The following is a 25,565-nucleotide window of genomic DNA, read 5'->3' on the forward strand; positions in this document are numbered from 1 at the left end:
GGGGTACCGCCAGAAGGTATGCGGATGAAACGGGCTGCAGGAAAGGCAGAAAGGAAACACCGCGAGATGCCAAACCCAATCCCGGCACGCACCTGCTTGGCTTGCTCCCGCTCTGCCGCCGCCATCTCCGCAGCACTTAGTCGCGGCACCGGGTGATCCCGACCACTGGCAGCCACACGAACACGGAGCTCCTCCACCACCTGCATGACCCACAACTCGCCGACGCAGGGAACGGGAGAGGAGGGACGAGGAATGTGTTCTGGAGGAGCTAGCATTGCTCTATCAGCAGCAAAAGTAAGAAAGAGCAAGATGTAAGGGGGCAGGGCGCCACACTACACCTGGCAAGGCGACAATGAGTGACGCAGTGTATGTGACCACCACACGCATGACGGGACAGGACAGGGTCATTCGCAAACCGAGACACATAAACACATACACACACCTCTTTAACCCCCCCACAAACCCTCACACGCACCTGGCAGAATAGCTGGATAGTGGGTGGCAGTCTGTTGATGTTGTCCCTCAGGTCCGTGTGTTCAGCCAGCCAATCGCCCACCATCTTGTGCACATGCCCCCGAACCATGCGCAGGGGCACCGGGTGGGCGCGCACCAGGTCCATGTACTGGGCAGCTAGGGACAGACGCTCCAGGGGGGGTGCCGAATACTGGCGGACGGGCAGGGGAGCGAGGGTGGAGGGTGGAGGGTTAAGAGAGGAGACTGGGTCCCCAGGGGGGGGGTGCGGGGAGGTTCATGGGAAGGAAAGGGGTTGAGGGGCGTATGAGTACACAACGTGTAATGGGTTAATGGTGTTGCTGATGTGGCAAGGGGACACGGACGGACGGACAGGAAGGTCATTTAGGGGTGACTCCTAGGGAAGCGGGGTCCAGATAACCAAGGTCTATGGGGGGCTGGAGCTTCACATCCTCCCCCCCCTCTACAGACTCTATCCTTTTCCCCCAACAGCCTAGCCATAACACCCGCCGCACCTCCTGTATACACCTACACACCCACAAACCCACCGACCCCGTCCACTCACATCTCCAACAGCCACCGACGCCCTCGCCGGCACATCAAACAGCGCCGGGTCTGCCAACAACGACTCCGCTGACAGCACGCCGTCGGCGCCAGTGTACGACAGACAGGCTCCCACGTCACCCAGGTGCCGTATATTGCCGTTCGCCAGCACCGGCACGCTGAGCGCCGCCTTGACCGCCCTGATCGCGTCCCAGTCCGCTCGTGTGGAGCTGTTATCCTTCTGCTCCCTCAGGCGACCGTGTACGGCCACCAGAGACGCTCCCGCCGCCTCCACCATCCTTGCATAGGCGACTGTTTTTGCCAGATCGGGGAAGATGCGGATCTTGGCGGTAACGGGGATACGGAGGTTCTGGGGAGGAAGGGGGAGTGGGGAATCGAATGCAAAAGTCGGGTTGGCCCAGGTGTGGGGAGATCCAAGTAGCTGTGTGCGCGGTGCGTGGGGTTGGGTTGAAAAGAGGTTGCCCTTTCTCCCCCGTTCCTCGCACCCCCCTCCCGCCGGTTCCTCAACCCGCTCGTACCCATGACCCACCTGGGCCAGCACCCGCACCAGTGACTCCACTCGCGGCAGGTCGTCCATTAGAAACGCTCCGTAGCCGCCCCGTTTGGCGATACGCTGGGGGCACCCAAAGTTGATGTCAATGGCATCCGCCACCCCGCTATCCTGCACGAGGCGAGCAGCTGCCAGCAGGTGCTGCGGCTCGTGGGCACAGAACTGCACCAGCAGGGGCCGGTCCTCGGAACACGTGGTGAGCATCTCCTCCCTGGACCGATGACACGAAGGGGAAAGAAGCGGCTGTGACGTCCATGGACCTTGTACCCTCATGTGGTCGAAACAGATTTGCGCAGTTTGCTGGTGTCTACTCCTCCCCTCTAACCAACGCGATCTGTATTCCTGACCTGTATTTGCGGTCCTGACTGAAGATCCTTGCGTGCAGCATGGGCGTGTATGCGCATGTGGCGCCGTGCCGGCGACACAGCAGCCGGAAGGGCAGCTCAGACTGCGGAAGGACAGGAAAGGAATGGTGGGTGGGTGGGAAGAGAGGGTGGAGAGGTAGCAGCAACACCGCTGCCCCAATAAGGAGTTCATGGCCGGGAAGGGGGCAGGAAAGCGGAGGCTGTGCGGCGGGCACAGCAGCGAGGGCAGTCTGGCTGGCATCAGGCCGAGCGCTAAGTGAGGATTAAGACGGTGCTACAGCAGTGCCAATGCGCCGGCCCTGTGTATGTGTCATTAATGGGGGAAGTCAGGTTAGAGGATCACACGCACCTGGTCAACCATCGGGGCCACGTGGAATTTCGGAGAGCCAATGCTCCGGAACCACTCCCAGGCCATGTCAGCATGAGGCGGTCGTTGCAACGGTGCTGCGTCCATGGTCGTCCTCGGCTCATACAGTGCCGACGCCGGCACCGCCGGTGGCGGCGGAACCGCTACAGTCATCTTTCAGCCCCAAGAAGGCTGGTTGGCAGTTGGCTTCACCGTTCGGCAAGTGCTAGCTTTACACAAAGTCTGCTCCAAAGAAAGTGCACAGGATGGTTTCCCTTTAGGTAAAGGCTGACTTTGCAAATTCCAAAGCCTTCCTGACTAAGCTGCTATGGACCTCCCAATCAATTCGCAACAATATCGTTTCCAGGTCCTTTTTCTGATTCATTGGCTTTCATGTAGCGGCCTTGGCATTTTACCACCAACCGATGGAGAGTAGCAAAGAGCGAACGTTGCTGAGCGTGCGTTCTGCCTAGGAAAAGAATTGATGGGCGGTTCCCTAATATAAAATTAAATATATACTTATTACCTACATAGCCTTCTGTGCTCGACTCAGACTTTTAAAAAGCAGTGGCAGATACAAAAAAGTAATAAACTATGCATAATAATCATACAGCAACAAACCCGCTGGGCACAGCATCCCCGTTGTTTGTCTTACTAACATCGGCATGGAGGTGTACAACATGGCTCCCAAGCGAGCGCAGCGATGCAACTGACGGGACACGTACATGCTAGGGACACGTACAACATCTGCATACAGCCAAGTCAAGACGTTATACGCATTGATCATTTCTGTGTGCATCAGACATCGACAAACGCTTTATGCACTTCGGGCTGACCGAAACTCCCGAAAACAGGAATAGAGTTCCCGAAGCTGACCCTTTGCAGAAACAGGACCATCTGCCGTAATCGAAAGCTCCTCTGCGGTCCGGTGGGCCGCTCGACAGCCGGGGCCGGCAATTAAATATGACAAAAATGGACCCGCTCATGCCGAAACCAGGAATACTCCTTTCGCCGATGTCTGGTGGGCATCCTTAGTAGTCGGTTTCGGCTGCCCGAAGGGAGACTATCAGCTGTCGGTTTTTGGTTGCTTTGGTTCAACAAATGCTGCACGCACGGGAAAAATTGCAAGTACTAAAAGCAGTCACAAAGATCCCGATTCGCAGAGTATGTCTGCGTGCTCGCTCTGGCAAAAGATTTGCACTTGCAACGAGATGGGGTCAACCCGACGAGACCGTCTAGGAGTAAAATAGAACGAAGGGGTCCCATGCGCGGCCAACAAACATACGGTGTTTGATGCCTAATCCAACATCCTACCACCGTCTAGCGCTACCTCAACACCGCAGCTCCTGGTACAGAGGAGGTCACACATCCTCCTCGACAAGCTAACCAGCTAAGTACACAGACCCGCAAAGCGGATATGATCTCCCTCACATCCCAGCCCAGGTTCCTAGCAAATGGGATCGCTTCCAAAGAAGAAGAACAACAAACGAACGATTTCTCCCAAGAAAAAACAAGCGTTTGATACAATTTCGTTTGGGGGCCAACACAGTGCAGTAGGTCCATCCAGGGCAAACTGTACTTCTCCCCCTTCAACAAACATTAAGCCAACATACTGAACAGACCAAAAAAGCGACGCAGAACGGCAAGTTATACTGAAGGCGATGGCTGATGGATAGTCGACGACCGGCCAATTAGTATTGACGTCCTTTCGTCTAACAACAATCTCTACAGCCGGCATTGCTTAACTAGGACCCACCTGGGCTTTTGTAAACGATGAAATGCATCACGAGCACGGATCAAATGAAAACCGGCAGTGTCAGTACCACGAAGCACTTCTAAGAAACATAAGTTTCCCCGGATACCGTACAAGGTGTAACACTTTCACAACAACCCCACGGCAGGCCGCACATCACACAGTGCCTCCTAGACAAGTCAATCAGGGCCATCGCAAAGTAGGGCAAAGTGCACGCGCACCTGCCCTGACAAGACGCAAACACGTACACACACTTTCCCGTCTGACATACAACCGCATCCATATTAGGACAACTCTAACAACGAATCCATGACATGTTTACCATATCCACCCGCCGCAAGGAGGCCCCATCACGACTATCGGGACTTCTTGCTCTCCGTGACCTTCAGCTGTGACTCTGCTGCCGCTTTCCGCGCGTCCTGCTGCTGCATCGCCTGTTCCTTCACCGTGACGTGCATTCCGGCGGGATCCAAAAAGGTATCTAGCAGCCAATCCCAATGCGTGAAGAACGGCTGGGAGAAGTTCATTTTAATGCCACGGACGTCGTGGTGGATGTCATGGTAGGCAGCACAGTTGGGAAGGAGGCCGTGAAGGGGGTTGAAGGGGCCGCGGTAGTTGCTGTGGTCCACGACCGTCTTGATGGTTGCGAAAATGTAGAGGCACAAGGCAGTCTGGCAATCCAGGCCAGCCGCATAGTGGGTCACCACACCACCAAGGCTGTCGAGGAGGAGGCCTTCAAGGATGGAGTTGTACAGCGCACCGCTTGCGTACGGAATCATGAGTGAATGGTGTACGGAATGCAAGTGCTTGTAGAGAAATGGGCTGGTGTGCATGGTACGATGGATCCAGTACTGCCAGGTGTCCATAACGAACATTCCCAGAATAAACCGCGAAACCCGATGAAGAGTCGTCTTGCCGACGTCGGCGCAGCGGGTACACATGTCGGCGTCGAGAACCAGGAAAACTAGGGTCAGGGCTGTCTGGATAAGCTGTTGCAGTAGGACACGGATTACGACTTGTCCGTGTGTTATCGTGTTCCCGCGCCCTGGCTCCCGTCGATTGAGCTTGTACTTCTCGGTCATCGGCAGCCTCAGCCAGTCAAGCAGCTCATAAAAGCCCGCAACAACCCAGTACACTAGGGGTAAGTAGAAGACGAGGCCGAATTCCGGCGTCCCAGGCTTTAATTTCACGGAGAAAACGTGGACTGCTTGAGTCCACAGAGCCGATATGTCCATCGAGGCAAGTTTGTTTTAAACTCAACGGAATTTACAAAACGTAACTAGAATGCCTTTGTGATAACGCCCCAAATGGCGTGTGCATTAGGTGCGCGGAAGGTAGATACTTGGTAATCTCTCGAGGACCCTATCGACCTGATTACATTAAGTCATCCGTTCCATACGTGTAAGAGAGAAGCACATTCAAAAACACTTGTAGCACGTACGCATACTTGTCCGTCCTACTGTACGGTAAGCAGACGAGGAACGTGCATGCTATCCCCCGTGAGCTGTATACAAAAATTATTCCACGGCTGCTAAGAGTCTTTACTTTAGGCCGAATCTATGACGGATTGTACTCGATCAACATTTTGTATTCAAGCCGGCACTAAACAAATAGCGCCTACGAATGTGAGAAAGATTTGGCGCTACAAGGTATGTATATTACTTTTACAGTGCGCGTGATTGCATCTTTGGGATTGGGATTGGGACTTGCTGTGAAGCCATAGGTTTCGCGGTGGGAACGGGTTTCATGCACCGCAGGTTTCTGAGTGGATGTACTATCTTTACGTCTTATGCCCGTGACTAAGGGATTGGTTATTAAGCGAGTCGCCAGGTGGCTTTCTCTTTCCTTTGCACTAATACCCTGGGCCCGGCCCGCGCGCGCGCCCAAGCTGGGGGTAGAATTTTTGTTCCCAGGCCAGTGGGCTAGTAATCCCACAATCGCAAGCTTTGTAGACGCTGCTCGTACTATAGCCGTAAAAAACACCTCCGCACTGTCGTAAACATGGAAAGGCAGTGTCCGCTCACTATCACATGGAGCACTTCGGAACTCGTCCAAAGCAGCTTCATATAAAGCACTGGTGTAATAATAAAACGGCAGCTAACATCCGTATTCCTAAAACAGATTGCTTGGAGCCCTAAAGCACACAGCTCGCAGTTGCGTAAACGACCACCGTTAGTCACAACTAACCGCAAAAGGTTCCACATCCTAGGCCATGCCAACAGCGCACACCATTACATCCCTTGGGCAAATAAAGACAAGGAGTACACAGCACAGTCCCCCGAAATATCCGCGCATGTAGTCACGAGTTCCTTTTCGCACTCAGCATGCCGTTCCAACTGAACATCTTCACTGGATTGAAAGGACGCTGCAGAAAACCCGGACTCCGCCCTGCAGTCATCACAGCCATTTTTGTAAGACATGTCCGGACCCTCCTTCCCAGGGTGCTAATACCCACATCAACCACATACCGTGTGATCCCACCCCTCCCATTTCCCTCTACACCACTGCAGCTTGCTCCTGCGCCTGTTGCGCCGCCTGTGCCTCCTGCCCCTGCTGCGACTTCCCCCCCTTGGCCTTCTTGTCCTCTGCCGCGCCCTTCCCCCCCTTGGCCTTCTTGGGCTTAGTCGCTGCCGCCGCCGCTGTCGCCTTGGCCTTCGCCGCCGCCTCGGCCGCCGCTTCCGCCTCCCCCGGCGCCTCTAGCCTCACAAACACAGGTGCTGGCTCAGCTGTTCGATGAGCCGCCTTCAGCCCGCCCCACGCCGTATCTGCCCAGCTGAGCGCCTGCGGATTGGGGGCCGAGGAGGGTCGGTCTGGGTTACCTACCCAGTGGCGCCATCGTGGGATGCAAGGAGTGGGTGTGTCGGGTGAGGATGGCATTGCGAATTCACCGGTCCTTCACATCTCTCTGCCAGTCACCCCCAGCTCCTCCGTGCTGCCCAAACACTTCCGCCACGGTCACTGTAGCTGTCCTGTACCGACAACAGCAGCAACTGCGAATCTGTCTACTTCACACACGCGCCATGTTTTTCCATCAACGTCACTCTGTAAGCCATTCCCGCAGGTGCAAACACACAAACACAAACATGCGCGAGGTCTAGGCAGTCCCCCTGGTTCCCCATCCCCTTTCGTTCGTTCCCGCAATTGCGGATCTCACCTGAAACTGCTCTTCTGAGAAGCCCAGCTGCGAGTAGATCCTGCGACTGAGGCCGGGTGTGAGGGCGACCAGGCCCACCGCGACGATACGGACCGCCTCCAGCACCGCGACCAGGACTGCCGCGGCCTCAGCCTTCTCCTCATCCGAGCCCTACGGCACACGGAAGAGCAAGTGCACGGGGAACCGCAGCATTAGCCGCCACCGCCGCCAGAGCATCCACGACGCCGACAATCCCGCCAAAACGAAACGAAACGGATCGGGCATGGATCAAGGTGGGACAGCGAGGAGGGTCCTGGGGGGCAGAAGAGAGGGGATGGGCAACACGAGGACGCCTCCGCCTCCCGGGCCCCCGGCTGCCCCTCACCTCACCCCCCTCCCCCAGCTTCAGCTTCTCACGCTGACCTCTCAGGTAGCGACCTGAGGACAAGCCTTTCAAGAGAGGTCGCCTGCAGAGCGCTTTCTTAGCGCTCCCGCATTCGTATGGGATCCAGGAATTCGTGTCTGTTTGTGCTGCACTGTAAGACGATGTCGCGTAGGAAAGCTCCATCACACGCCGCTCACCGCAGCAAATGTAATTGTTATAGTTTCCCCTCGCGGGGCATCCCCTAGCCCTGTAAAGCCTTAAAAAAACCCTAAAATCCCTAAAACCCTAGCCGGCCCCCGCGCACCTTCTTCAACTTGGTCCACGGCTGTGTTTCCTCCAGGTACTGGTTGCTCCGTGAGGCCAGCGCCAGCACCGCCTCAGCCGCCTCGTGGAAGGACAGGGCGCTGTAGGCGCTGGCGGCGGCAGGCAGGCGCTCCGCTGCCATCTGCCTCAGAGGCAGGTCCGCGGGCAGAGAGGCTAAGGGCACATGCAAACAGTCCCGGGAGAGGGGAAGGGGGAGGGGGAAGATTGATAGGATGAGGCATGATACAGAGTGAAGATGCAAACGAGGAAAAGGAACTACTGCATTGTATTGTGTGGGGTAAGGGACACGGGCTCTATGTTAGCATACGAACTAGGAATGAGCTGTCTGGCATCGCGTCGTGTCGTTCGGATGACGTGTCGCCGTAACAACTTCGTGCTGTCGTGCCCCGGGACGAACATGTGCCACTGGCGCCAGTCCCCCCTCCACCCCACCCCTCCCCCCCACCCCCCTCCGCCGCCTCTCATGGACCTCGTGGCCACCGCAGGCTCTAGTAACCCGAGCCATGTACGGCACCTTGCCGTATCCCGTCAGCTCCCGTTCTTCACCTTCCCTCGCATCCTACAGTTTTTGGTTCACTTCCCCAAACTCCCCTCGGGTGCTCCTCTCAAGCTCCTCTACCTCCCAGCCCGCCAGTCAGCGGCTTCCCTTCCCTTCCCAGCGTGTGTTCGCCACCCCGCTTACAGGCGTCCACGGGAATGGTCCGATCGTGGAACTTGGCCAGGAGGTTGAGCGTTCGGTTGAGACCGTTGCCCAGGTTGTTGGCGAGGGCTGCGTTGACCGCATCCCGGAATCGCACCTCGCTGAAGTCGCCGTCTTGGCTGTCGGGGGTTTGGACGTGTCAGGTTGCGGATGTGGGTGTGTGTGTGGGGGGGGGGGGGAGGGGGAGGGGACGGAGTCCCGCTCACAATCACTGTTTGCCTGCAAATGGGTCCTGGCAGCAGCCGTTTAGAGTGGCAGTTGCAGCTCAGCGGGATGCGGTCTCCTCGTCCCTCGCTCCGCGGGTATCGGATATCCGTACGTGGTGCACCGCAGTGGCGATAACGGTGATGTTGCTGTATAAGACCCGACTCACCCAAACACAATCTCCTTCATGAAGTACAACCGTACGGCATCCGCACCGTACGCTGCGACCAGTGCCTGCGGCACACACACACGCACATACATACATACTACTGGTAAGGCGCGACCATTGCCCCCGGGAGATCCCGGGATCGATACCCATTAGGGTCAAAAGTCCTTCCGATGGTGGAAGGCATTGCGCCCCTAGTTGATGGACGGTGGTGACCTGGGATAAAGTTAACCTGCGAGCCGACCAGGAACGGAGTTGGGCCGCTGTCGACCCGGCAGATTCCGTTGGATGCTGGTGGTGGGTGCGGAACCTGAGCGATCCACTGAGAAGTTGACTAGGGTGACTGGATGAGGGTGCCCCGAAATACCGGGGAAGGCAGGGTTTCGCAGGGTAGCTGCCACGGGCGAAGATACACCCCCCTGTTTCACACATCATACATACGTGGATATGCGCTATCCTGGACTGGACTGGCAGTCAGTCAGGTGTTCCCGGGGAATCCGTGAAACAACACCAACACCACCACCAACGGCAACAAGCCGCCAGGTACACTCGCATGTCCGACCCCAACCCGCCATTCCGGGGCCTGCACGTCTCTGTATGCACGTGTGGTGTGTCTGTATGTATGTTGTCTACCTCCGCGATATCGGCTTTGCCGCGCGCGCTGTTACAATCAAGGCGACAAAATGCTGAAAGCCTGGCTCACTCATCGCCGACCCAGTCCCGGCCTCCTGCCCTTTCGAGCGGGGCCCCCTTCCCCCTCATACCCTCCTCCATGAACAGCAATACCCCTACACACACACCCCCGCCCCACCCGGGGGTCCAGGGTGTTGCCCAGTGCCTTGCCCATCTTGAGACCATCCTTGGTCAGGAAGCCGTGGCCGTACACTCGCCTGGGGGGTGCAGTGCCGTACGGTCCAGCTCAGCTCGGTAAAGGACGGACCACCCGAAGGGATAAACAGCGTGCGGGTGCAATAGGCGGGGATGGGACTGGCACCTTTGCGGTGCTTGTGTATGTATGTATGTATGTATGTATGTATGTATGTATGTATGTATGTATGTGTGCATGTGTGCATGTGTGTGTATGCGTTAGTGATCTGAATCGTAAAAGAAGAAATTGGCAAGGGTTGCGCACGTGCTCGCGATCGTGTCGTGTACTGGAACTCCGTCTACCTGCTCCGGCTGCTGACTGTCCCCGACAGCTACCCATGGCTCACTGGAGTCGTCGTCCCCTAAAAAATGCGGTTGCAGAATATTCTCAAGCAGGAAATTCTGATGTATTCACAGAAAATCTAGGTGTCATGACGCGCCTAAGTTCCACACGTACCTCCACAACCCGCACAGCCCCAACCAAACACATCCACACTGGCCCCCCAACGCGTGCTGGAGGTACCACAGAGCCACCACCCACATCACCCGCATCCGTTTCCAAGTCCCCCGCCTACTCCCCACCGCCATCACCCCCCTCCCACCGCCTCCCCGACCGCAACTCACTGCGGCAGTGGCAGTCCCGCCGACAAGAGCATTCCGGGCCAGTAGATGGCGTGGAAGCGCAGGATGTCCTTGCCGATCACGTGTACGGAGGCGGGCCAGCCGTGCACGGGGACCTCGGAGGTGGTGGCGGGCACATCGGGGGGAAGCAGCCCGGACAGGTAGCCTGGACGGGGTGGGGGGTGGGTTGGGGTTCCAGGGCCGGGGGCTGGGGAGACAACACCTACGATGCGGTACTGGTACTGGTGCTGGTGCTGGTAGGGGTATTGGTACTGGCAAGGGCGCCCGAGCGGGGCACGGACTTCCGCAGCCGTAGAGGCGGACGCGGGTCCGGGTTCTAGCGGGGGGGAGGGGCGGTAAGGTGAAGTCGCGGCGACCCCTGCCATACCGAGCAGGGTCAATCGCTGACCCATGGGTCATTCGCCACAGATATGCGGGAGTTCTACCAGTGGACATGGCCAGCAGGAAGAGGGCTCTGCAGGGAAGACGGACCGACCACAGATCCCGACCGACGGGCGAGTCATCAATCATAGCGGCCATGGACGCCCCACGGGTCGCCCCACTCTCACCGATGAGCGCGTCAAACCACACATACACCGTGTGCTTGGGGTCTTGTGGGACACGGATGCCCCAGTCCACTGCCGCACGGCTGATGGAGAAGTCGCGCAGGCCCTCGCGGACGTACGACATAAGCTGCAGCCGTACCGCAGAAACACGTGGCGTGTACGACCACCATGTGACGAGCGCCATGGCGGCGACGTCGTCGGTAGTCACGGCAGCGGCGAAAGAGGGCCCCCCGGGGGAGGGGCGAGCAGGCGAGCACAAGCACATTGGGCACCCGGTCGGACTGAGAGCCGCCGGAAAGGCGGAAAGGGAAAAAGCCAAACAAAGGAAAGGTCGGAAGGAGGAAAGGTCCTCCTCCTCCGGGATGAATTAACAGAGGACACGAAGGAGCTGGTGTGTAGGATTCAAAACGCGGTAACACCACACCCATTTTGACACCACACCCGCAAGCCAGCAGGTGAGGCAACGCGTCACAACTGTTGTAGTACGACGCCGTACTCACGGACTTGCCGTACCTCATTCCGGCGCGACGCGGGCTGTACGAAGTCCTCCCGCGACAGCAGCTCCTCGATCTCCCTGTCCGTCCACCCGCCCGGTGGGGCAATCAGGGGACAGTCAGTTCCCTTTCTTCCACCTTTCAAGCGCAAACACAACATACGGGGAATGGACGTGTTTCACCAGCACCAGCACCAGCACCAGCCCGAGCTAGGCCAGCCAGCCCAAACACAGCAGCTGCCAAAGAGGCCCTTTCAGAGGCGCTTCCCCGATCTCGGCCGTGAAGCCCATCCTTGAATGAGGTGCGGACGCCTCACGGGGGACTGTCCTTCCGCACGTTAGACAACGGAAATGTCCGGTTTTCGGCTAACGGTGGCTAACGGGGAAGACCTCTGAAAACATCAAAGAGAAAACGCTTCTCCTCAAGCACCCCGCAGTAAGAAAACGCGAAGACCCGCACAGACTCGTATATTGGTTCGTATACCCACTTGGAGTACTTGCTCAGGCGGAAAAAGTAGTTGGCCTGACGAATTCGTCCAACCGGCAACCAACGGTAAAGGACGCCACGTGCGTGTGAATATTGCACCAAGACGAGAGCCGGGTGCCGCCGCCGTCACAGCCACCGTAGCCGTGATACCGTGAACGGCATGCAAAGCGGCGAGTCCGGAGGTTGGGGGGTTTGCGGGAAGTCTCTGTTAGCGGCTTTGCGGTGACTTTATGCGAGTGATGCCGAAGGAACTAGTATCCTCTCCATGTATGTATGTATGTATGCATGTATGTATGTATGTATGCATGTGTGTTTATACATATACATACAGCGTACACGTACACGTACACTTACACACACGCACCTCCTTACGGTGCTGACAGGGCTTCCGATGTGTGGGGCAGCCCCTGGGCTGGGACTCGGACTGCCCCTCCGCCCCGGCCAGGACCACCATCTCCTTCTCGTCCTGGGAGCAGCCAAAGTGGGCAGTTAGCGGCAGCTGGTTGCTCTGGTGGGAATTTAGCTGATGGCCACTCACAGGGTCAGGATCTGATTGAGTACCAGTCTGGTGCATCACGGCAGCAAGCTGTGCTCCCAAACAACACACGGACAGCACACCCAGCTCTGTACAGCCTTTTACAGCTCCGATGTCAACACATTCATGAAGATAGATGACAACACGTTTGTGACGTAACCCCGTGCATTTCTCCCCACCCCAGAGCGCACATCCCGACCCCGACCCCGCTCCCCCTTCCCCCCCACACACACGCACTCGCTTTTACCCCCCCATCACCACCTTGAATTCCTCGCAGTCCACGCAGTACCACCCCTCGTAGTCAGCAGAATATATGTCACCTCGCTCCCAACAACGAACCAACACATCCACCACAAGCTCCGCAAGGCGAGATTCTGTCGTACGTACGAACCTGTCGTACTGAATGTCAAGCTGCAAGTTGTACCGGGTGTTCAGGGGCCGTGGAGACACGGGTTAGGACCGAGACACGTCATGGCGGGGTGAGGGAGGACTTGGAGGACTTGAATTGGTCGGGGATAAGTCACCTCGGGACTACCCCACCCCACCCTACCCCACCCCACCCTAGCCTACCCCACCCCACCCTACCCTACCCTACCCTACCCTACCCTACCCTACCCTACCCTACCCTACCCCACCCCACCCCACCCTACCCTACCCTACCCTACCCCACCCTACCCTACCCTACCCTACCCCACCCCACCCTACCCTACCCTACCCTACCCCACCCTACCCTACCCTACCCTACCCTACCCTACCCTACCCTACCCTACCCTACCCTACCCTACCCTACCCTGCCCATGCACATACACACGCACGACCCCGCCGCCCCCCGACCCCGCCGAAACTTACTTTGTCCCACAGGTCAGTGTACTGCGCCACGATGTCGTCGCAGTGTTCCTGGGGACTGAGCCCCCTCCCGGAGGCCGCCGCCGCGATCTTCTCACCGTGCTCGTCCGTACCGGTCAGGAAGCGGACACGCTTGCCCAGCAGCCGCTGCACCGAGTAGTCCCCGCCGGAGCAGCATCCCCAGTAGCAGTAGCAGTAGCAGTAGCGGGAGGAGAGGAGGCGGGAAGAAGGAAAAGGGCGGGAAGGGGTAAGAGCGGGAGAGGTTGATGTCGAGGGCACGCACGTCATTGAGCACTCTCCCGTTCCCCCTGGAGCCCGCTCCCTCCTCTTTCCCCCGTCGTACAACACCTGAAAACGAGACGCCACATCCGCGGCGATGGTAGGGTAGGCACTGCCCATGTGGGGTGCTGTCGTGTCGTACGATACGGCATGGAGAGAGTTGAACGTCGACAGCGGTAGGGACGCGGGCCCAGGGGGGTGCGCCGCGGGTGACCCGACCGCGGGGATAGTTTCACATGCAAAACGATGGGGGAGGGGGCAGAAAAGGGGAGGGTGTGTATAGGAACGATCGGAGGATGTTTGGGAGTGGATCTGCGGGACGAGGAAAGGCAGGACAGGGGGCCCCCTCAGATTTGAAAAACCAGATGCGCGGGCGGGCTCAGGATCAGCGAGCCCAAGGCCAGGTAGGTAGGTATCGGGGAAAAGACGGGCAGAAGTAATGACGCAGGAAAGTGAGGTGGAACGATGGGTAGGGTAGGGCTGCATGGAGGGCTTTTGCAGGGGCCACGTTTGGTTTGGGTGTGTGGAGGAAGCCCCCGATTAAGGTGTCCCCATGAAATCCGGCATTTCGGTAGGTGCGCCCACCTGCATTGACGTAGTAAAGCGGGGTGGTGATTGTGAAGTAGTCCTGGTTAGGAGGGTTGGAGCTTGGTGCGGGTGAGGGGCAGCTGGAGCAGCACGTCCGCACGTCGAGACGTCGGACGGCATGAGCTGAAGGAGCTCTGACAGGCGCAACATCGCCGCGAGACACCGCCCAGAGCACCGGTCGAGGCGGAGCGAGAGACGGCTGGAATGGCAGGTACTGCTTTGCAACTGTCCTCAGCATTCGGGAAGCGGCCAGGCAGCGTGTCCCCGTGCTGGCGACGGGCATGCTGTGCTGCATCCTCCTGACACCCCGGAGTTTTTGATCTTAGGAGTGATCGGTCAGCTTAAGTGTGCAATTGGTTTAGGTGCGGGACGGAAAATATCAACAACGGCACACTCGCCTAGGACCACCACACAACTGGAATTGCACCAGACGAGCGGGAGCCTACTAAGACTATAAGATGTTACGAGTTGAACGCCATCGGTTTGCATATACATGAGCAGTGTATGGTCAGGTAAGTGCGATGTTGCTTGTGAGTTCAGTCTTCAGACGAGGCCTTATTTTTTACCGATGCAACGATACAGCTGGCGAAAGCGCGTAGCAGGTATTTTAGATAAAACGTACCTGATTATAAGTAAAAATCCTTCAATTACATGGGTGGGAAAGGCCTTGGCATAATAGCGCCATCGTCGTTAGGCCAGGGCCGGGAGCCGAGGGTCAAACCTGCAAGCAGTTCCTTACATGGCAGCATAAGAACATCTTCAAAGGTAAAAATGTACATTCCAAGTGATAACTGAGGGCGCTGCGCTTCCGTTCCTTTCCGTTAACTTTAACGAAAGCAACCACGACCCGACTTCCCGAAATCGGCAAGTGTATGCAACCCGAGTACCTAACTATCATCCCTCTTCACGAAAATTGTACCTCAATATACCGAGCTAGCTACACCATCACCATCGTTAAAAGTAATTTGCGCCACGCCTCGCCGCCTTTGCCATCAGGTCCTCCATGTCATCCGGCATGGCGCCACAGAAATGGCCGCTTACATGGCGCTGCACAAGTATGGCAGCCCGCACCAGGAGCCGCTCCGTGATCCCCTGATGTACGACACCGTACTCACACGCGAAGGCCTCCGCAAAGTTCAGCATATAGCACCGCGAGTGGCCGCTCTGGAGCCCCGGCCTGAGGTGGTCCTCATATCGCCTCTGACTCGCTGCCTCCAGACTGCAGTCGCCGCCTGCGAGCTGCTCGTGGAGCAAACCCGGGTGGGTCCAGCTGGGGAAGGTTGAGACCCAGATCACCAGCATTTCAAATACACGCAGCATGCACGCATATCATCAATAACCTAGCTACCTGTAATCTGCATCAGGCTGTGCATACAGATGTGTACGCTGCTGCTGTGGAAGAAGCCGTGTCTTGCAATCCCTCTCACCATCGCTCTCTCATGCATCCCTCGCTTCATGCACACACACACATATACGTACAGTGCGGTACCCCGGCAGGTTCCCCTGCTGGCTGAGCCGCTTCTCCGCGAGCGTGTGGTGCTGTCCTCGGAAATCGGCCGCCCGCGCGGCGAGCTGAGGGGGGACTTCCCCGGGTGAGGCGGGGTGAGGAGGGGTGGGGAGAAAGGAAAAGCGTTTTACAAGAGGCAGGGTGAGGGGTGAGGGGTCAGAGGCAGGGCAGGGTGTAGTGGCCTTTGCTGGACATTCCCTAAGTGTATAGCGGAGTGCGGCCGGGGCGGCACTTGCTTCACCGGTAGCTCTCTCCGTTGGGGCTGAAGGACTCCGGTACACCCGGTACACCCGGTGCAGCATTCGGTCCTTCAGCAATCATAGAGATGATAGAGTAACTGATTTAGAGGATCTGACTTTATCGAGATGCAGGAGGCCACAAGGAGTGGGATCCCAGGAGTCGGGTACTGCATATCTCACGTCCCCACAGGCACCAAGTCTTGGAGCTCATGTATCCTCGCTTGCGTCGCTAGCTCCGTTTGTAAAGGGGGGCGTTGCCCTGATTGGTCGCTTCATTTCTTTTCCCACCACCCCCTTGACAGTATACACTTCCCAGCAGACATGCCTAGTGTGTGGTGGTACACGGCGGGCCCTGGGGCCGACCCGCGGAGCATCACAAGGGAGCCACAAGGTGATATCACTGGATGAAAAAGAAAGGAAAGGTTACTCCATGACCATTCTCTCCGGCATGAATGAGGGAGAGCAGCGATGAAAGGGTTGGAGGACGCTACTGGGGCCGGACCAGTATTTTCTGCTCGCAGGTGTACGCAGCTTGCGGCCCCGTGCGGTATCCTTGTGTTCCCAGACTCCTGAAACCGTCCACTGGTATGAGGTCGGCTGTTCAACCGACCCGCCGCGCCCAGCCAGGTCCCACCACGCGTGCGTTTACTTGCGTCGCGTGACCCCCACCCGGCCGGGGGCGGACTTGAACTCAACCGAAGAGTCGGGCAATGCAACCTGGGCCTACTAACCATCCGCGCTATTTGAATTTTCGATCTTGCGATCGCAAATCCCCATTCTTAAGTGTACTGGCTTTTCTGGCGATCACTTAAAGCATTCTCCTTGCCAAACAGATAGTATGCGTGAAGGCCCAATCATTCACTGCCTTCCCTCTCCTTATCTGTTAACGCCTAAATCTTTATTCAGAGGAGATTCAGCGCCTCAGGGGGGTTCCATCCTGCTATAACAGTTTGTATGCATTAGCAGCTGGGGGATTGGAATTAGGCAATTGATCGGCCTGGCATCCTTGAGATGAAGATTGTACGTACAGTGCCAATCGGCTAAGTGCTATTAATTAAGGTGTCTTCCCCTTTAGGGGACTCCGTCTTCTTTAGGGGAAGAAGGGGAGCCAAAGATGCACAGGCATGTCCTTAACATGTGTGAGCGAGGGTGTATGACCTGGCATAGATGTTTCTTCATCCTTTATTCCCCGGCGGCGGGCCCTCCACCTTCACCGCCCGCAGAGGTGTACGAGAAGCGGTTAGCGGCTCTGCGGGGACTGCTGGCTGGGCGGCCTGAGCGGTGCATGCTGCTGGTGGCTCACTGGGGGGTGCTGCAGGCGCTGACTGGGGCAGAGCTTCAGCCCGGGGAAATGGCGAGCGCCGAGGTGCAGCTGTAACTTTCACCCATGAATCGTTAGGTCCATTGGTTACTCAGCATCAGAGCTGTCGGGCTTGTGGTGATGGAACGAATGAACAAATTACCATGTGTCCGTGAATCTCCCTGAGCTGGGAAAATGCATGAGTTTCATATCGGCATGCGGGTAGGCAATCCGACGGCTGCCTGCCGTGACCAAAAGCCAGGAACCACCTAATATGTCTGTGTGAATAGCCGCCAGCGCCTGGCTTGGTGGTGCCGGTAGTGCTTTGTTGATTTGTAGCCCCTTGGGAGATGGAAGGGGCTGAGGTACCCGGGAAGGGCTCTCCAAAAGTTTCCCTCCTTTTTTAACTGGTGAAAGTGAATATACAGGCGGGAGGCCACGAGAACGACAACGAGCCTCGTCAGCTGTTTATTGTGTTGTGGATCCAGCGGTTGATGAAGTCAGTCCACAAATTTGCATATCTGTTAAACGGTTAAATACGGTGTCGGCTCCTTGAAGCCGGAAAGAAGGCGGGGCCCCTCTGATCCCCCTACTGGCTGGTTGCTTAGCTGCATGAACGACAACTGCTGTTAGGCGCTTCATCCTCCGACCCCGGACCCCCCTTTTAACCCCGCACCTGCATCACCCAATGAGAACACGCACACTAGGGGGACGGAGCGATTGCTACTGCACGCAGTTTACCGGCCACATAGCTCCCCGTCCGGTCCTTATGCACATTCTTATGGGTTCCTTATGCAGGGGGGATGGAGAGGGGCCCACCCTGCTTTGCGAAGGACAGCCCACACATGAAATGCATTCGCCATTCGCGATACGCAAAGTTCCCCCTGTGGCCTGCCATAATGGTGGTGAAGTCGTGCGATGCTTGCGGCAAGCGGCTATTCAAATTATTGGGCGCCGCCATCTGATTTTACAATTGTTTGTAAGATTCACGGTACCTAATGGAGGGATGAAGTTTTGAGCGCAACAAGCGCGAAGTGGTTCTTGTCGTGACAAGGAGCGTTCTTCATATATACGCAACGATTTTCTTCTCAGTCATAAAGACTGGAGGGTGGTGCAAAGCAAGATGTGGAAAGCTATTTATGTTGCTGAACAGTTGGGTGAGATCTTATGTTTGGCCGTTACAGACAGACAGACAGACAGACAGACATGGCCAACCCTATGGAGTGGACCCTTTGCGCTGGGGCCCCCTTTGGCTCAAAAACGTTTCTATATATGTGGTCTATATACGGGCGGGCCGCTCCTCGGCGCAGCGGCGGCATAGGAAGTGTGTGTCTTCTAAGTGTCCTAAAGATAGTATATTTGATTTTCATTATCACTTTCAAGACATGTCAAGATGAATAGCACCCACTCCTGGACAAGGAAAGGGTAAACGAATCAGGGACTCTGAAATGGCGGAGCAAATTGGGCCTGAATCGGGATTGGGGTCTGGTGGGGCCTCTTGGGGTATGGTTCAGTGTAATTAGCTAATTTTCCCCACAAATAAAATGAAATTGATTTAAAACCACCTATATATTTAAGTGTTTTTAACCTACCTACTCCGCCGTTACTGGTTGCAAACGTTAGAATTTTTATTTTATTAATATTTTTAGATTTATCTTTTATTGTTATAGAACAATTGGATAGTGTAAGTTTTCTAATTTTATTTCTATTATTTCCGACAATAGAACTAACTCGAATTCCATATTGACACCTTTTTAGGGTCAACCATATGGTCGGCAAGTTGATGAAAGTCATTCTCTAGAGACGGCCGTTTAACAAACCGTTTCTCATAAATACGCCTATGATAATATAACTTCCAGTTGAACACCGAGCATTCTTCGCCAATTATTGTCATCGCCAGCCTTGTACTGCTGCAACTATAATAGCCGCAGCTATCCTGTACTATGACATCGATCGAAAAGGGCATAATTATAGAGTCATACTCATAAATAATGCTGCCCAGCTTTATGCTGTCGTGGGCAAATCGCGACTGTGGAATATTTTGTGCCACAATCGCATGCGAGTACAATTTGAATCGCCGGGACAAAGTGGGCTTGCAATCATACCCCGACATGTGAACACAGCCCTAGGGACCTACACTGCTCAGCGTTCCTCTTTGTCTGCTGCTATAAACGTATTTCAATTTGACCACACAAATCATCAACACCATCACGACAGTGAAGCAAAAGAAGGCCCGACTGCCGCAAAAAGCGCATACCCATCTTCCATAACGTGGTGAAATTGTGTTATGACGAGCCATGGCGGATTGTAATTTGGTAAAAAGTCGACCCCGCTCGCAACCAGGATGGCGCTCGCGAAATCGTCAGCCATGTCTAAAGGCGAACCCAAAGCATATCAAAGGGCGAAAATATATTGTTGAACAACTGCTACTTCAGATAAATTTGGTACTTATCGAGAGTACGGTTTCCCTTCATAGAACGTAATGGGCAAAGGCCATGTCAACTGGACGCCATTTTGAGGAGCCACATTTCCTCCAAAATTACAGGTAATGGCACGTTACATTTAAATCGGCTATGACGTGCTATTGTCCGCTGGGCCCTGAAGCAGCTGCCACGGCTCAAATATTACACTATCCACTAGGTCATATGCGTGTCTCTTGCTGTCAAAAGCCACATGAGTGCTGATACGAAATCTAAACCTGTCACAGTTGTTTTCCATGCTGCTGATTAACACCGCTCTCACGCCGCATCCTGCATAGTTATTGGTAATCGACTGAAACGAATTTCAAGGACTGGCTGACATCATCTCGCCTGAAAACTATCCTATCCCGAACGCTATGTACAAAAATATGCAAGCCGAACAACCTTGAGGCGACCTCTCCAGCGGCGCCCAGGAACCCGCATCTGCCTCTGCTATCAGATAGATTATCCTGCGCAACGCAACATCAGACTGCATGTGTCGGGCACCCAAAACGAGGGCCAATCCAGAGTGCCTCGAGGCAATTATAGGACAGTGCTGAACTCCAGGGTGCCCTGCACACACATACACACACCGAGTGGTGCACACACACGATGGAGCGGCCCGCCCCTAGGTCCAGTGTCCGGCGGACCGACCTAGGGCTGCACTTTGAACACACGCGCAGTGCCATCGTCCGCGCCTGTGAGCAGCATGGAGCCGTCTGGGCTCAGGCAAATGTCCTGTACAGCATCCTCGTGTCCGCCGTACGTACGTACACATGTTGCCGTACGCAAGTCCCAGCAACGCGACGCGCCGTCCAGACAGGCGGTAAAGACCAGTGGCTCGGTGGGGTGCCACACCATCCGGGTGACGGACTGCGGCAGGGGGCAGGGAAAGGAGGACCGAATGAGGAGCGGGTCAGTAACGATGGAAAAATACCTGTATTGTATACACCGGAGCATGCGCAGAAAATTGGAGGAAGGCGCGACACAATATACGTTGCAACTGTGCCGTGCCTCAAATACGTCGAAGGACGGATTCAGAGAGGGAGGAGAGGTAAGGCGCGGCATGTTTTTGTTTTTGTTATCGCCGGAAGCCAGCGACACCTAAGTGGCAGCACGGCTCGCCGGCAAGGACCAGACGGCCCACACCACATCACAGGGGAGCGAGGCAGCATCTCAGTGGCTTGAGACAGCCCACGCGATACACTCACAGTGGGATGTTCGCAGCAGCCCCGTTGGCTCAGTGTGCCACAATCCCAGACTAGTAGCTTGCCGTCCAGGGAGGCCGAGGCAGCCAGGGGCAGATGAGCAGACAGCCCCACAGCCTCCACTGAATCTTCATGACCTGAGGGGAGGATTCCGAAAGAGGGAAGGGGAGCCGGTTGGGAACAAGATGGCATGATGGAAAATAGGCCGTACGTGGGAAGAACGCCAGAGTAGAGTTAAGAGACGAGAAGGAAGGCGCAATTGGCTGAACAAGCTCCGGAAGGACAAGGCGAGGTGGTTGCCTTGCAACCCTAGGCCCCGACCGGCTACCTGCCCTACAATTCATCACCAAGAGTGCTGTGTGCTGGTTTTAGGTGTTGGTGGCTCAGACAAGGCTGAAAACAGTCGTCAGGGCACGTCATGTGCCTCGGAATTTGATGGTACTTGTAAATTACGTCATCACGGCCACGGCGTTCACTCGACTCCGCCATCCTATAGCTCAAGCATGCTGAGTAAGATCAGATATGACCCAAAGCATGCCAAATAACTGAAGAGAAGGGCGGAAACCTATGAGCAACGCATGCGGCGGCTTCCCTTAACTTAGGAATAAAATACAACTGCTTTTCAACAGAAGGGAATAACGTGTTTAATTGTTTATTATAAAGTACCGACTGCAATGGTGATGATCCACGTCGGCATATGACACACCAGATCGTGTGCTAACTCCGTGGCTGTCAGAGCACGCTGTACCGGCATTTGAACCCAGCGAATTCACAACCCCTTGCCATCCATCACCCGTTCCCGACGCGAACACCACCGCACTTTCACTAACCCACCCCCCGCACTGCCAGCAGGGTACCCTCCAGGCCCCGGACGACTTGCCCCATTCTACAAAATACAAATCGGCGTATAGCTCAGACAAGGCTGAAAACAGTCGTCAGGGCACGTCGTGCGCCTCGGAATTTGATGGTACTTGTAAATTACGTCATCACCGCTACGCCGACCCAACAGAAGCCCCCATCCCCCAGCCGACCACACCGCCCCCACATGTCAACCTTACAGCGATCACGCGCCGCGACTGTGCGGCTACGAAAGTCCCTCCTTGCTGCGCAAACACGTGTTATTGCCCAACGCCGCCGCCCCTTGGACCCTTGTCGCTGGTGCAAGCACCCTCCCTCCAGGGCCCTCGGAGCTAGTCCGCTCTTGACTCAGGCAAGGAGTCTTACCAGCATCGCGGGCGGCGGCCGAGTGCCGCGCACACGCCTTCAAGGTTAAACCTTGTCATCACGGCCGAGGCGGACTGTAGTGAAACCCTAAAGCTCAACCCACGCCATATCGGAAGTAAAAACAAAAGTGCAAGTCGCCAAATTACACATGCGGTTTGGCTAATGAGTAAGGGCGGATGGCAGTATCCACTTCTGCCATATCATCCTACTTATCAAGAACTGCACCAGTAACCAGCGGCTGTAGGCAAGGCGAAAAGGTTATTTCTTTACTCCCTTACAACAAAGGGCTGCGGACGGTGATGAGTTGCGTAGTGCTGAAGAAATGCTCAATAGCAAGTAGTGGTGGCTTAAGATGCTGTCGCGGCTCAGACAAGGCTGAAAACAGTCGTCAGGGCACGTCATGTGCCTCGGAATTTGATGGTACTTGTAAATTACGTCATCACGGCCACGATTGCCACAACAAGCCACTTTGATAATGACCTTTACTGCAGCTGCTGCTAAACCACTACCCCACTGAATAGTTGGGAGGCCGACTATGCCTTCTTTCAGCCTATGGGACGGCCATGCATCCCCCCCGCCAAACACGTAAGGACTTTCACGCACAGCAAAGCTTTTCGCACTGTCCTCATCCCAAACCAAAAGTATCTCCTCAAAGAACTGTCGTCGTGCGAAGGAACCATTTGCCTACCTGTCAGCCTTCCTCCCACTCTCCCCGTAGCGATGTTGGAGATGCAGACACAGCCGTCATCTCCCCCCGTAATGGCCGCCCCCCCACCGTCTCTATGCAGACCTAAACACGTGATGCCGCTGTCGTGGAAGGGGTGGCCCTACAACAAAAGGGGAAAAGGGCAAGGGGGGAGGGGCTCGGTCTGCTGCAACGCTGGATACGAGGGATCGCCGACTTACCAAAGCTGTCTTATCACGTTAAATTTACTCTAGTGAAGGGGATGAAAACGCGAAGATGCACACAGCATACGGGGAAGAAGCTATCCCGAAAAGAATACACAAGCGAAACAGCGGTAGCGACGTAGCGTTCCTCCACATCCATCCATTTATCAACCACCCTCGGATATCTAAAGCAGAGAGTTATGCGCACACACAAGCACACAAGCGCACTCACGCGTACACGTATCTTACCTGTATCGTGAGAGTGCACTCTCCGGTCCGGGGGTTCCACACTCTGAGACTGGCGTCATCCTCGCCACCCACACTGACCACCGACTTTCCATCCGGGGTAAAGCAGCCCGCGCTAACAACCCCGCAGTGGCCACTGAACACCTGGAGCAGCGTAGCAGTAGCAGCAGCAGGAAGGGGAGGGATGTGGACAAAGCACGAAGGTGGAGCGTCAGGACGGGCAAGGAAACACCGTGATGGTATGGGCCAAGCACGGCGAGACATGCCAAGTAGGAAGGCGAGCCACAAAACGGGAGGTCGTCAGGGAGAGGAGGGAACCACAGAACTGACTGCAAACACCGCAATCCCAAGAAAACCCCCATCCCGCCTACATTTACCTAAACACGAAGAGTTCTTCGCGGAGAGCTGCATGGCCATCCCACACAACTGTTATGGGCTCCTCCCCTCGCACCCCACCGTTTGCTTAGCCGCTTTCCCCCCCACCCTGCCTGCCCACCTGCATGACCGCCCCCGTGGCCGCGTTCCACATGTAAGCCATGCAGTCATCCGTGCCCGCCACCACTACCTCCCCCCGGGGGTGCCAGGACAGCCACTGCAACGCCCCCCCACTGCCCTCCAGGGAATGAACCAGCCGACCATCAGCCACCCGCCACACTTTGCAGATGCCTGGAAAACGCGGGAGGGGAGGGAATGTCAAAAAGAATTGGCCCGGGACGAGGTGGAAGGAGGATAAACATGAAACCGTGTTTAGTACAGATGGCTGGAGTAGCCGGCCAGCAAGGGGGAACCCATTGCAGGAGTAGCTTCTTCGGCTTCCCTTTCACTCCGCTAGCAAAGCCCCAAGCTACGCTAAGCATGGATTATATGTTTGAAGACCCGAGCCTTACCGTCCATTCCAGCTGTCGCCAGCATGGTACCCGAGCTGCTGAACGCAAGGGCCGCAACCGTGTCCGTGTGCCCTGCCAGCTCGTAGGTACCAAGGCTGCCAGCGCTTTCCTCAAAAGCGTCTTGACCCACACGCCACAGATATGCCGTGTCGTCGCAACCACCAGTCGCGACCACATCAGGTAGAGCAGGGTTCCATGCTACTGATACCACGGCATCTGGAATATTAAAAGGAGTGCGATGGCAGCATTTGCGGCGAGGTTGATGGTTATGGGACTATTTATAGCGATAAAAAGAAATGACTTGCTATAATCAATATAGCGCATAGAAGGCTGAGTACAGAGCTCAGTCGCTATCACGTTTGACCGGGAGGGATGGACTGCGACTGCTGGAAATGCAAGCGATGCCGCCAGGACTAGTGGGGTCGGACTGTGGTGCTGATGGGTTGCAAGTGTTGTTTGGGGCCTCGAGCCTTGGGTGTAAACCACCTACCTTGGTGCCCATCAAAGCAGTGGAACGAGTCATCTTCCAGCACGGTGCGGATACGGTCGTCGCTCTGAGTGTCATCTCCATCACCCTCGCCCTCACTCCCATAATCAGGGTCTACGTTTGGTGGAGAAAAAGCGGAAGACTCGAGACGCCTATTTGCAACATATGAATCGCCAGCCGCCGGCGGCCGCCGCCGGCGACCGGGAACCAGATGAAAGCACTTCGTGAATACGTCGAAACCCGAAGATTTTCTTTACAGCGATGCAGGTATGCAGCCGCCTTGAAAGACTGTATGTCAGCACTTACCCTCGCCTTCAAGGTCGTCAACAACGTCTCCTTCTATAATGTCTACATCTTCATCTTCTGCAGCCATCTGCGCTGCCTCGAGGCGTCCGCGGGCCATAGTGTCTCGCCACCAAGACAAGGAACAACAGAGGTTGTCTTTATGCTGACAACCACCTAGACATAAAAAAGGCTAATATTCACCATGCATTACTTCCTCGAAAGTAGTGGAAAACGAGTTGCCCTTACCATGACCAAATGGGAATGGAATGCGGTTTCTAGGGCCTCCCCAGTTGGTAGTACTACACATCGCTGGTGGTTACAACCCGATGGCATGGCTTTCTGAGATAGACAAAACATATTATGACAGAAGGACGTCATACTGTAACGCCTGCACGCTTGCTGACTTTGCCAATTTTCTCGGCAGGTGACATTAGCCAGTGGCGTTGCAGCGAGACGCTTGGGCCCGTGAAGGGGTGCTTCCGTGTTATCTGTATATACTTTTACCCAGCGACATTGGAATAGCAGCACCTAGGTGGACTGGGAAATGCGGACGCTGACCCTCTCAGGCCTTAGCGTAGGATTTCCATACCCT

General features: G+C 55.8%; 5 protein-coding genes across 5 annotated transcripts; 1 reads left to right on the forward strand and 4 right to left on the reverse strand.

Moving 5' to 3' along the window:
• Positions 1-268: 268 nt before the first annotated feature.
• On the reverse strand, positions 269-2,901 carry VOLCADRAFT_80128 (uncharacterized protein; the record flags this gene model as incomplete). Its single annotated transcript, XM_002948295.1, has 5 exons — positions 2,300-2,901; positions 1,933-2,033; positions 1,565-1,796; positions 1,016-1,384; positions 269-664 (listed from the first exon to the last, which is right to left on the reverse strand). Exons 1-5 carry the CDS (start codon positions 2,468-2,470, stop codon positions 269-271), a joined length of 1,269 nt encoding a protein of 422 aa, XP_002948341.1. The 5' UTR covers positions 2,471-2,901.
• Positions 2,902-4,405: 1,504 nt separating this feature from the next.
• Positions 4,406-5,284, reverse strand: VOLCADRAFT_57952 (uncharacterized protein; the record flags this gene model as incomplete). The annotated part of the gene is made up of 1 exon (XM_002948296.1): positions 4,406-5,284. One exon carries the CDS (start codon positions 5,282-5,284, stop codon positions 4,406-4,408), a length of 879 nt encoding a protein of 292 aa, XP_002948342.1.
• A 1,261-nt stretch (positions 5,285-6,545) lies between these two features.
• VOLCADRAFT_58186 (uncharacterized protein) lies at positions 6,546-14,481 on the reverse strand (the record flags this gene model as incomplete). The annotated part of the gene is made up of 15 exons (XM_002948297.1): positions 6,546-6,830; positions 7,204-7,353; positions 7,872-8,044; positions 8,574-8,710; positions 8,965-9,029; positions 9,773-9,851; positions 10,453-10,615; positions 11,019-11,142; positions 11,529-11,585; positions 11,993-12,031; positions 12,360-12,425; positions 12,792-12,941; positions 13,380-13,523; positions 13,725-13,783; positions 14,241-14,481. 15 exons carry the CDS (start codon positions 14,479-14,481, stop codon positions 6,546-6,548), a joined length of 1,932 nt encoding a protein of 643 aa, XP_002948343.1.
• A 791-nt stretch (positions 14,482-15,272) lies between these two features.
• VOLCADRAFT_116782 (uncharacterized protein) lies at positions 15,273-17,367 on the forward strand (the record flags this gene model as incomplete). Its single annotated transcript, XM_002948149.1, has 4 exons — positions 15,273-15,503; positions 15,741-15,835; positions 16,555-16,628; positions 17,213-17,367. 4 exons carry the CDS (start codon positions 15,273-15,275, stop codon positions 17,365-17,367), a joined length of 555 nt encoding a protein of 184 aa, XP_002948195.1.
• A 3,035-nt stretch (positions 17,368-20,402) lies between these two features.
• Positions 20,403-25,187, reverse strand: VOLCADRAFT_103820 (uncharacterized protein; the record flags this gene model as incomplete). Its single annotated transcript, XM_002948298.1, has 8 exons — positions 24,995-25,187; positions 24,692-24,802; positions 24,202-24,417; positions 23,811-23,980; positions 23,318-23,458; positions 22,869-23,007; positions 20,960-21,093; positions 20,403-20,621 (listed from the first exon to the last, which is right to left on the reverse strand). Exons 1-8 carry the CDS (start codon positions 25,089-25,091, stop codon positions 20,403-20,405), a joined length of 1,227 nt encoding a protein of 408 aa, XP_002948344.1. The 5' UTR covers positions 25,092-25,187.
• Positions 25,188-25,565: the final 378 nt, after the last annotated feature.

Source organism: Volvox carteri, assembly GCF_000143455.1.
Source record: "Volvox carteri f. nagariensis unplaced genomic scaffold VOLCAscaffold_9, whole genome shotgun sequence".
Lineage (NCBI taxonomy): Eukaryota > Viridiplantae > Chlorophyta > Chlorophyceae > Chlamydomonadales > Volvocaceae > Volvox > Volvox carteri.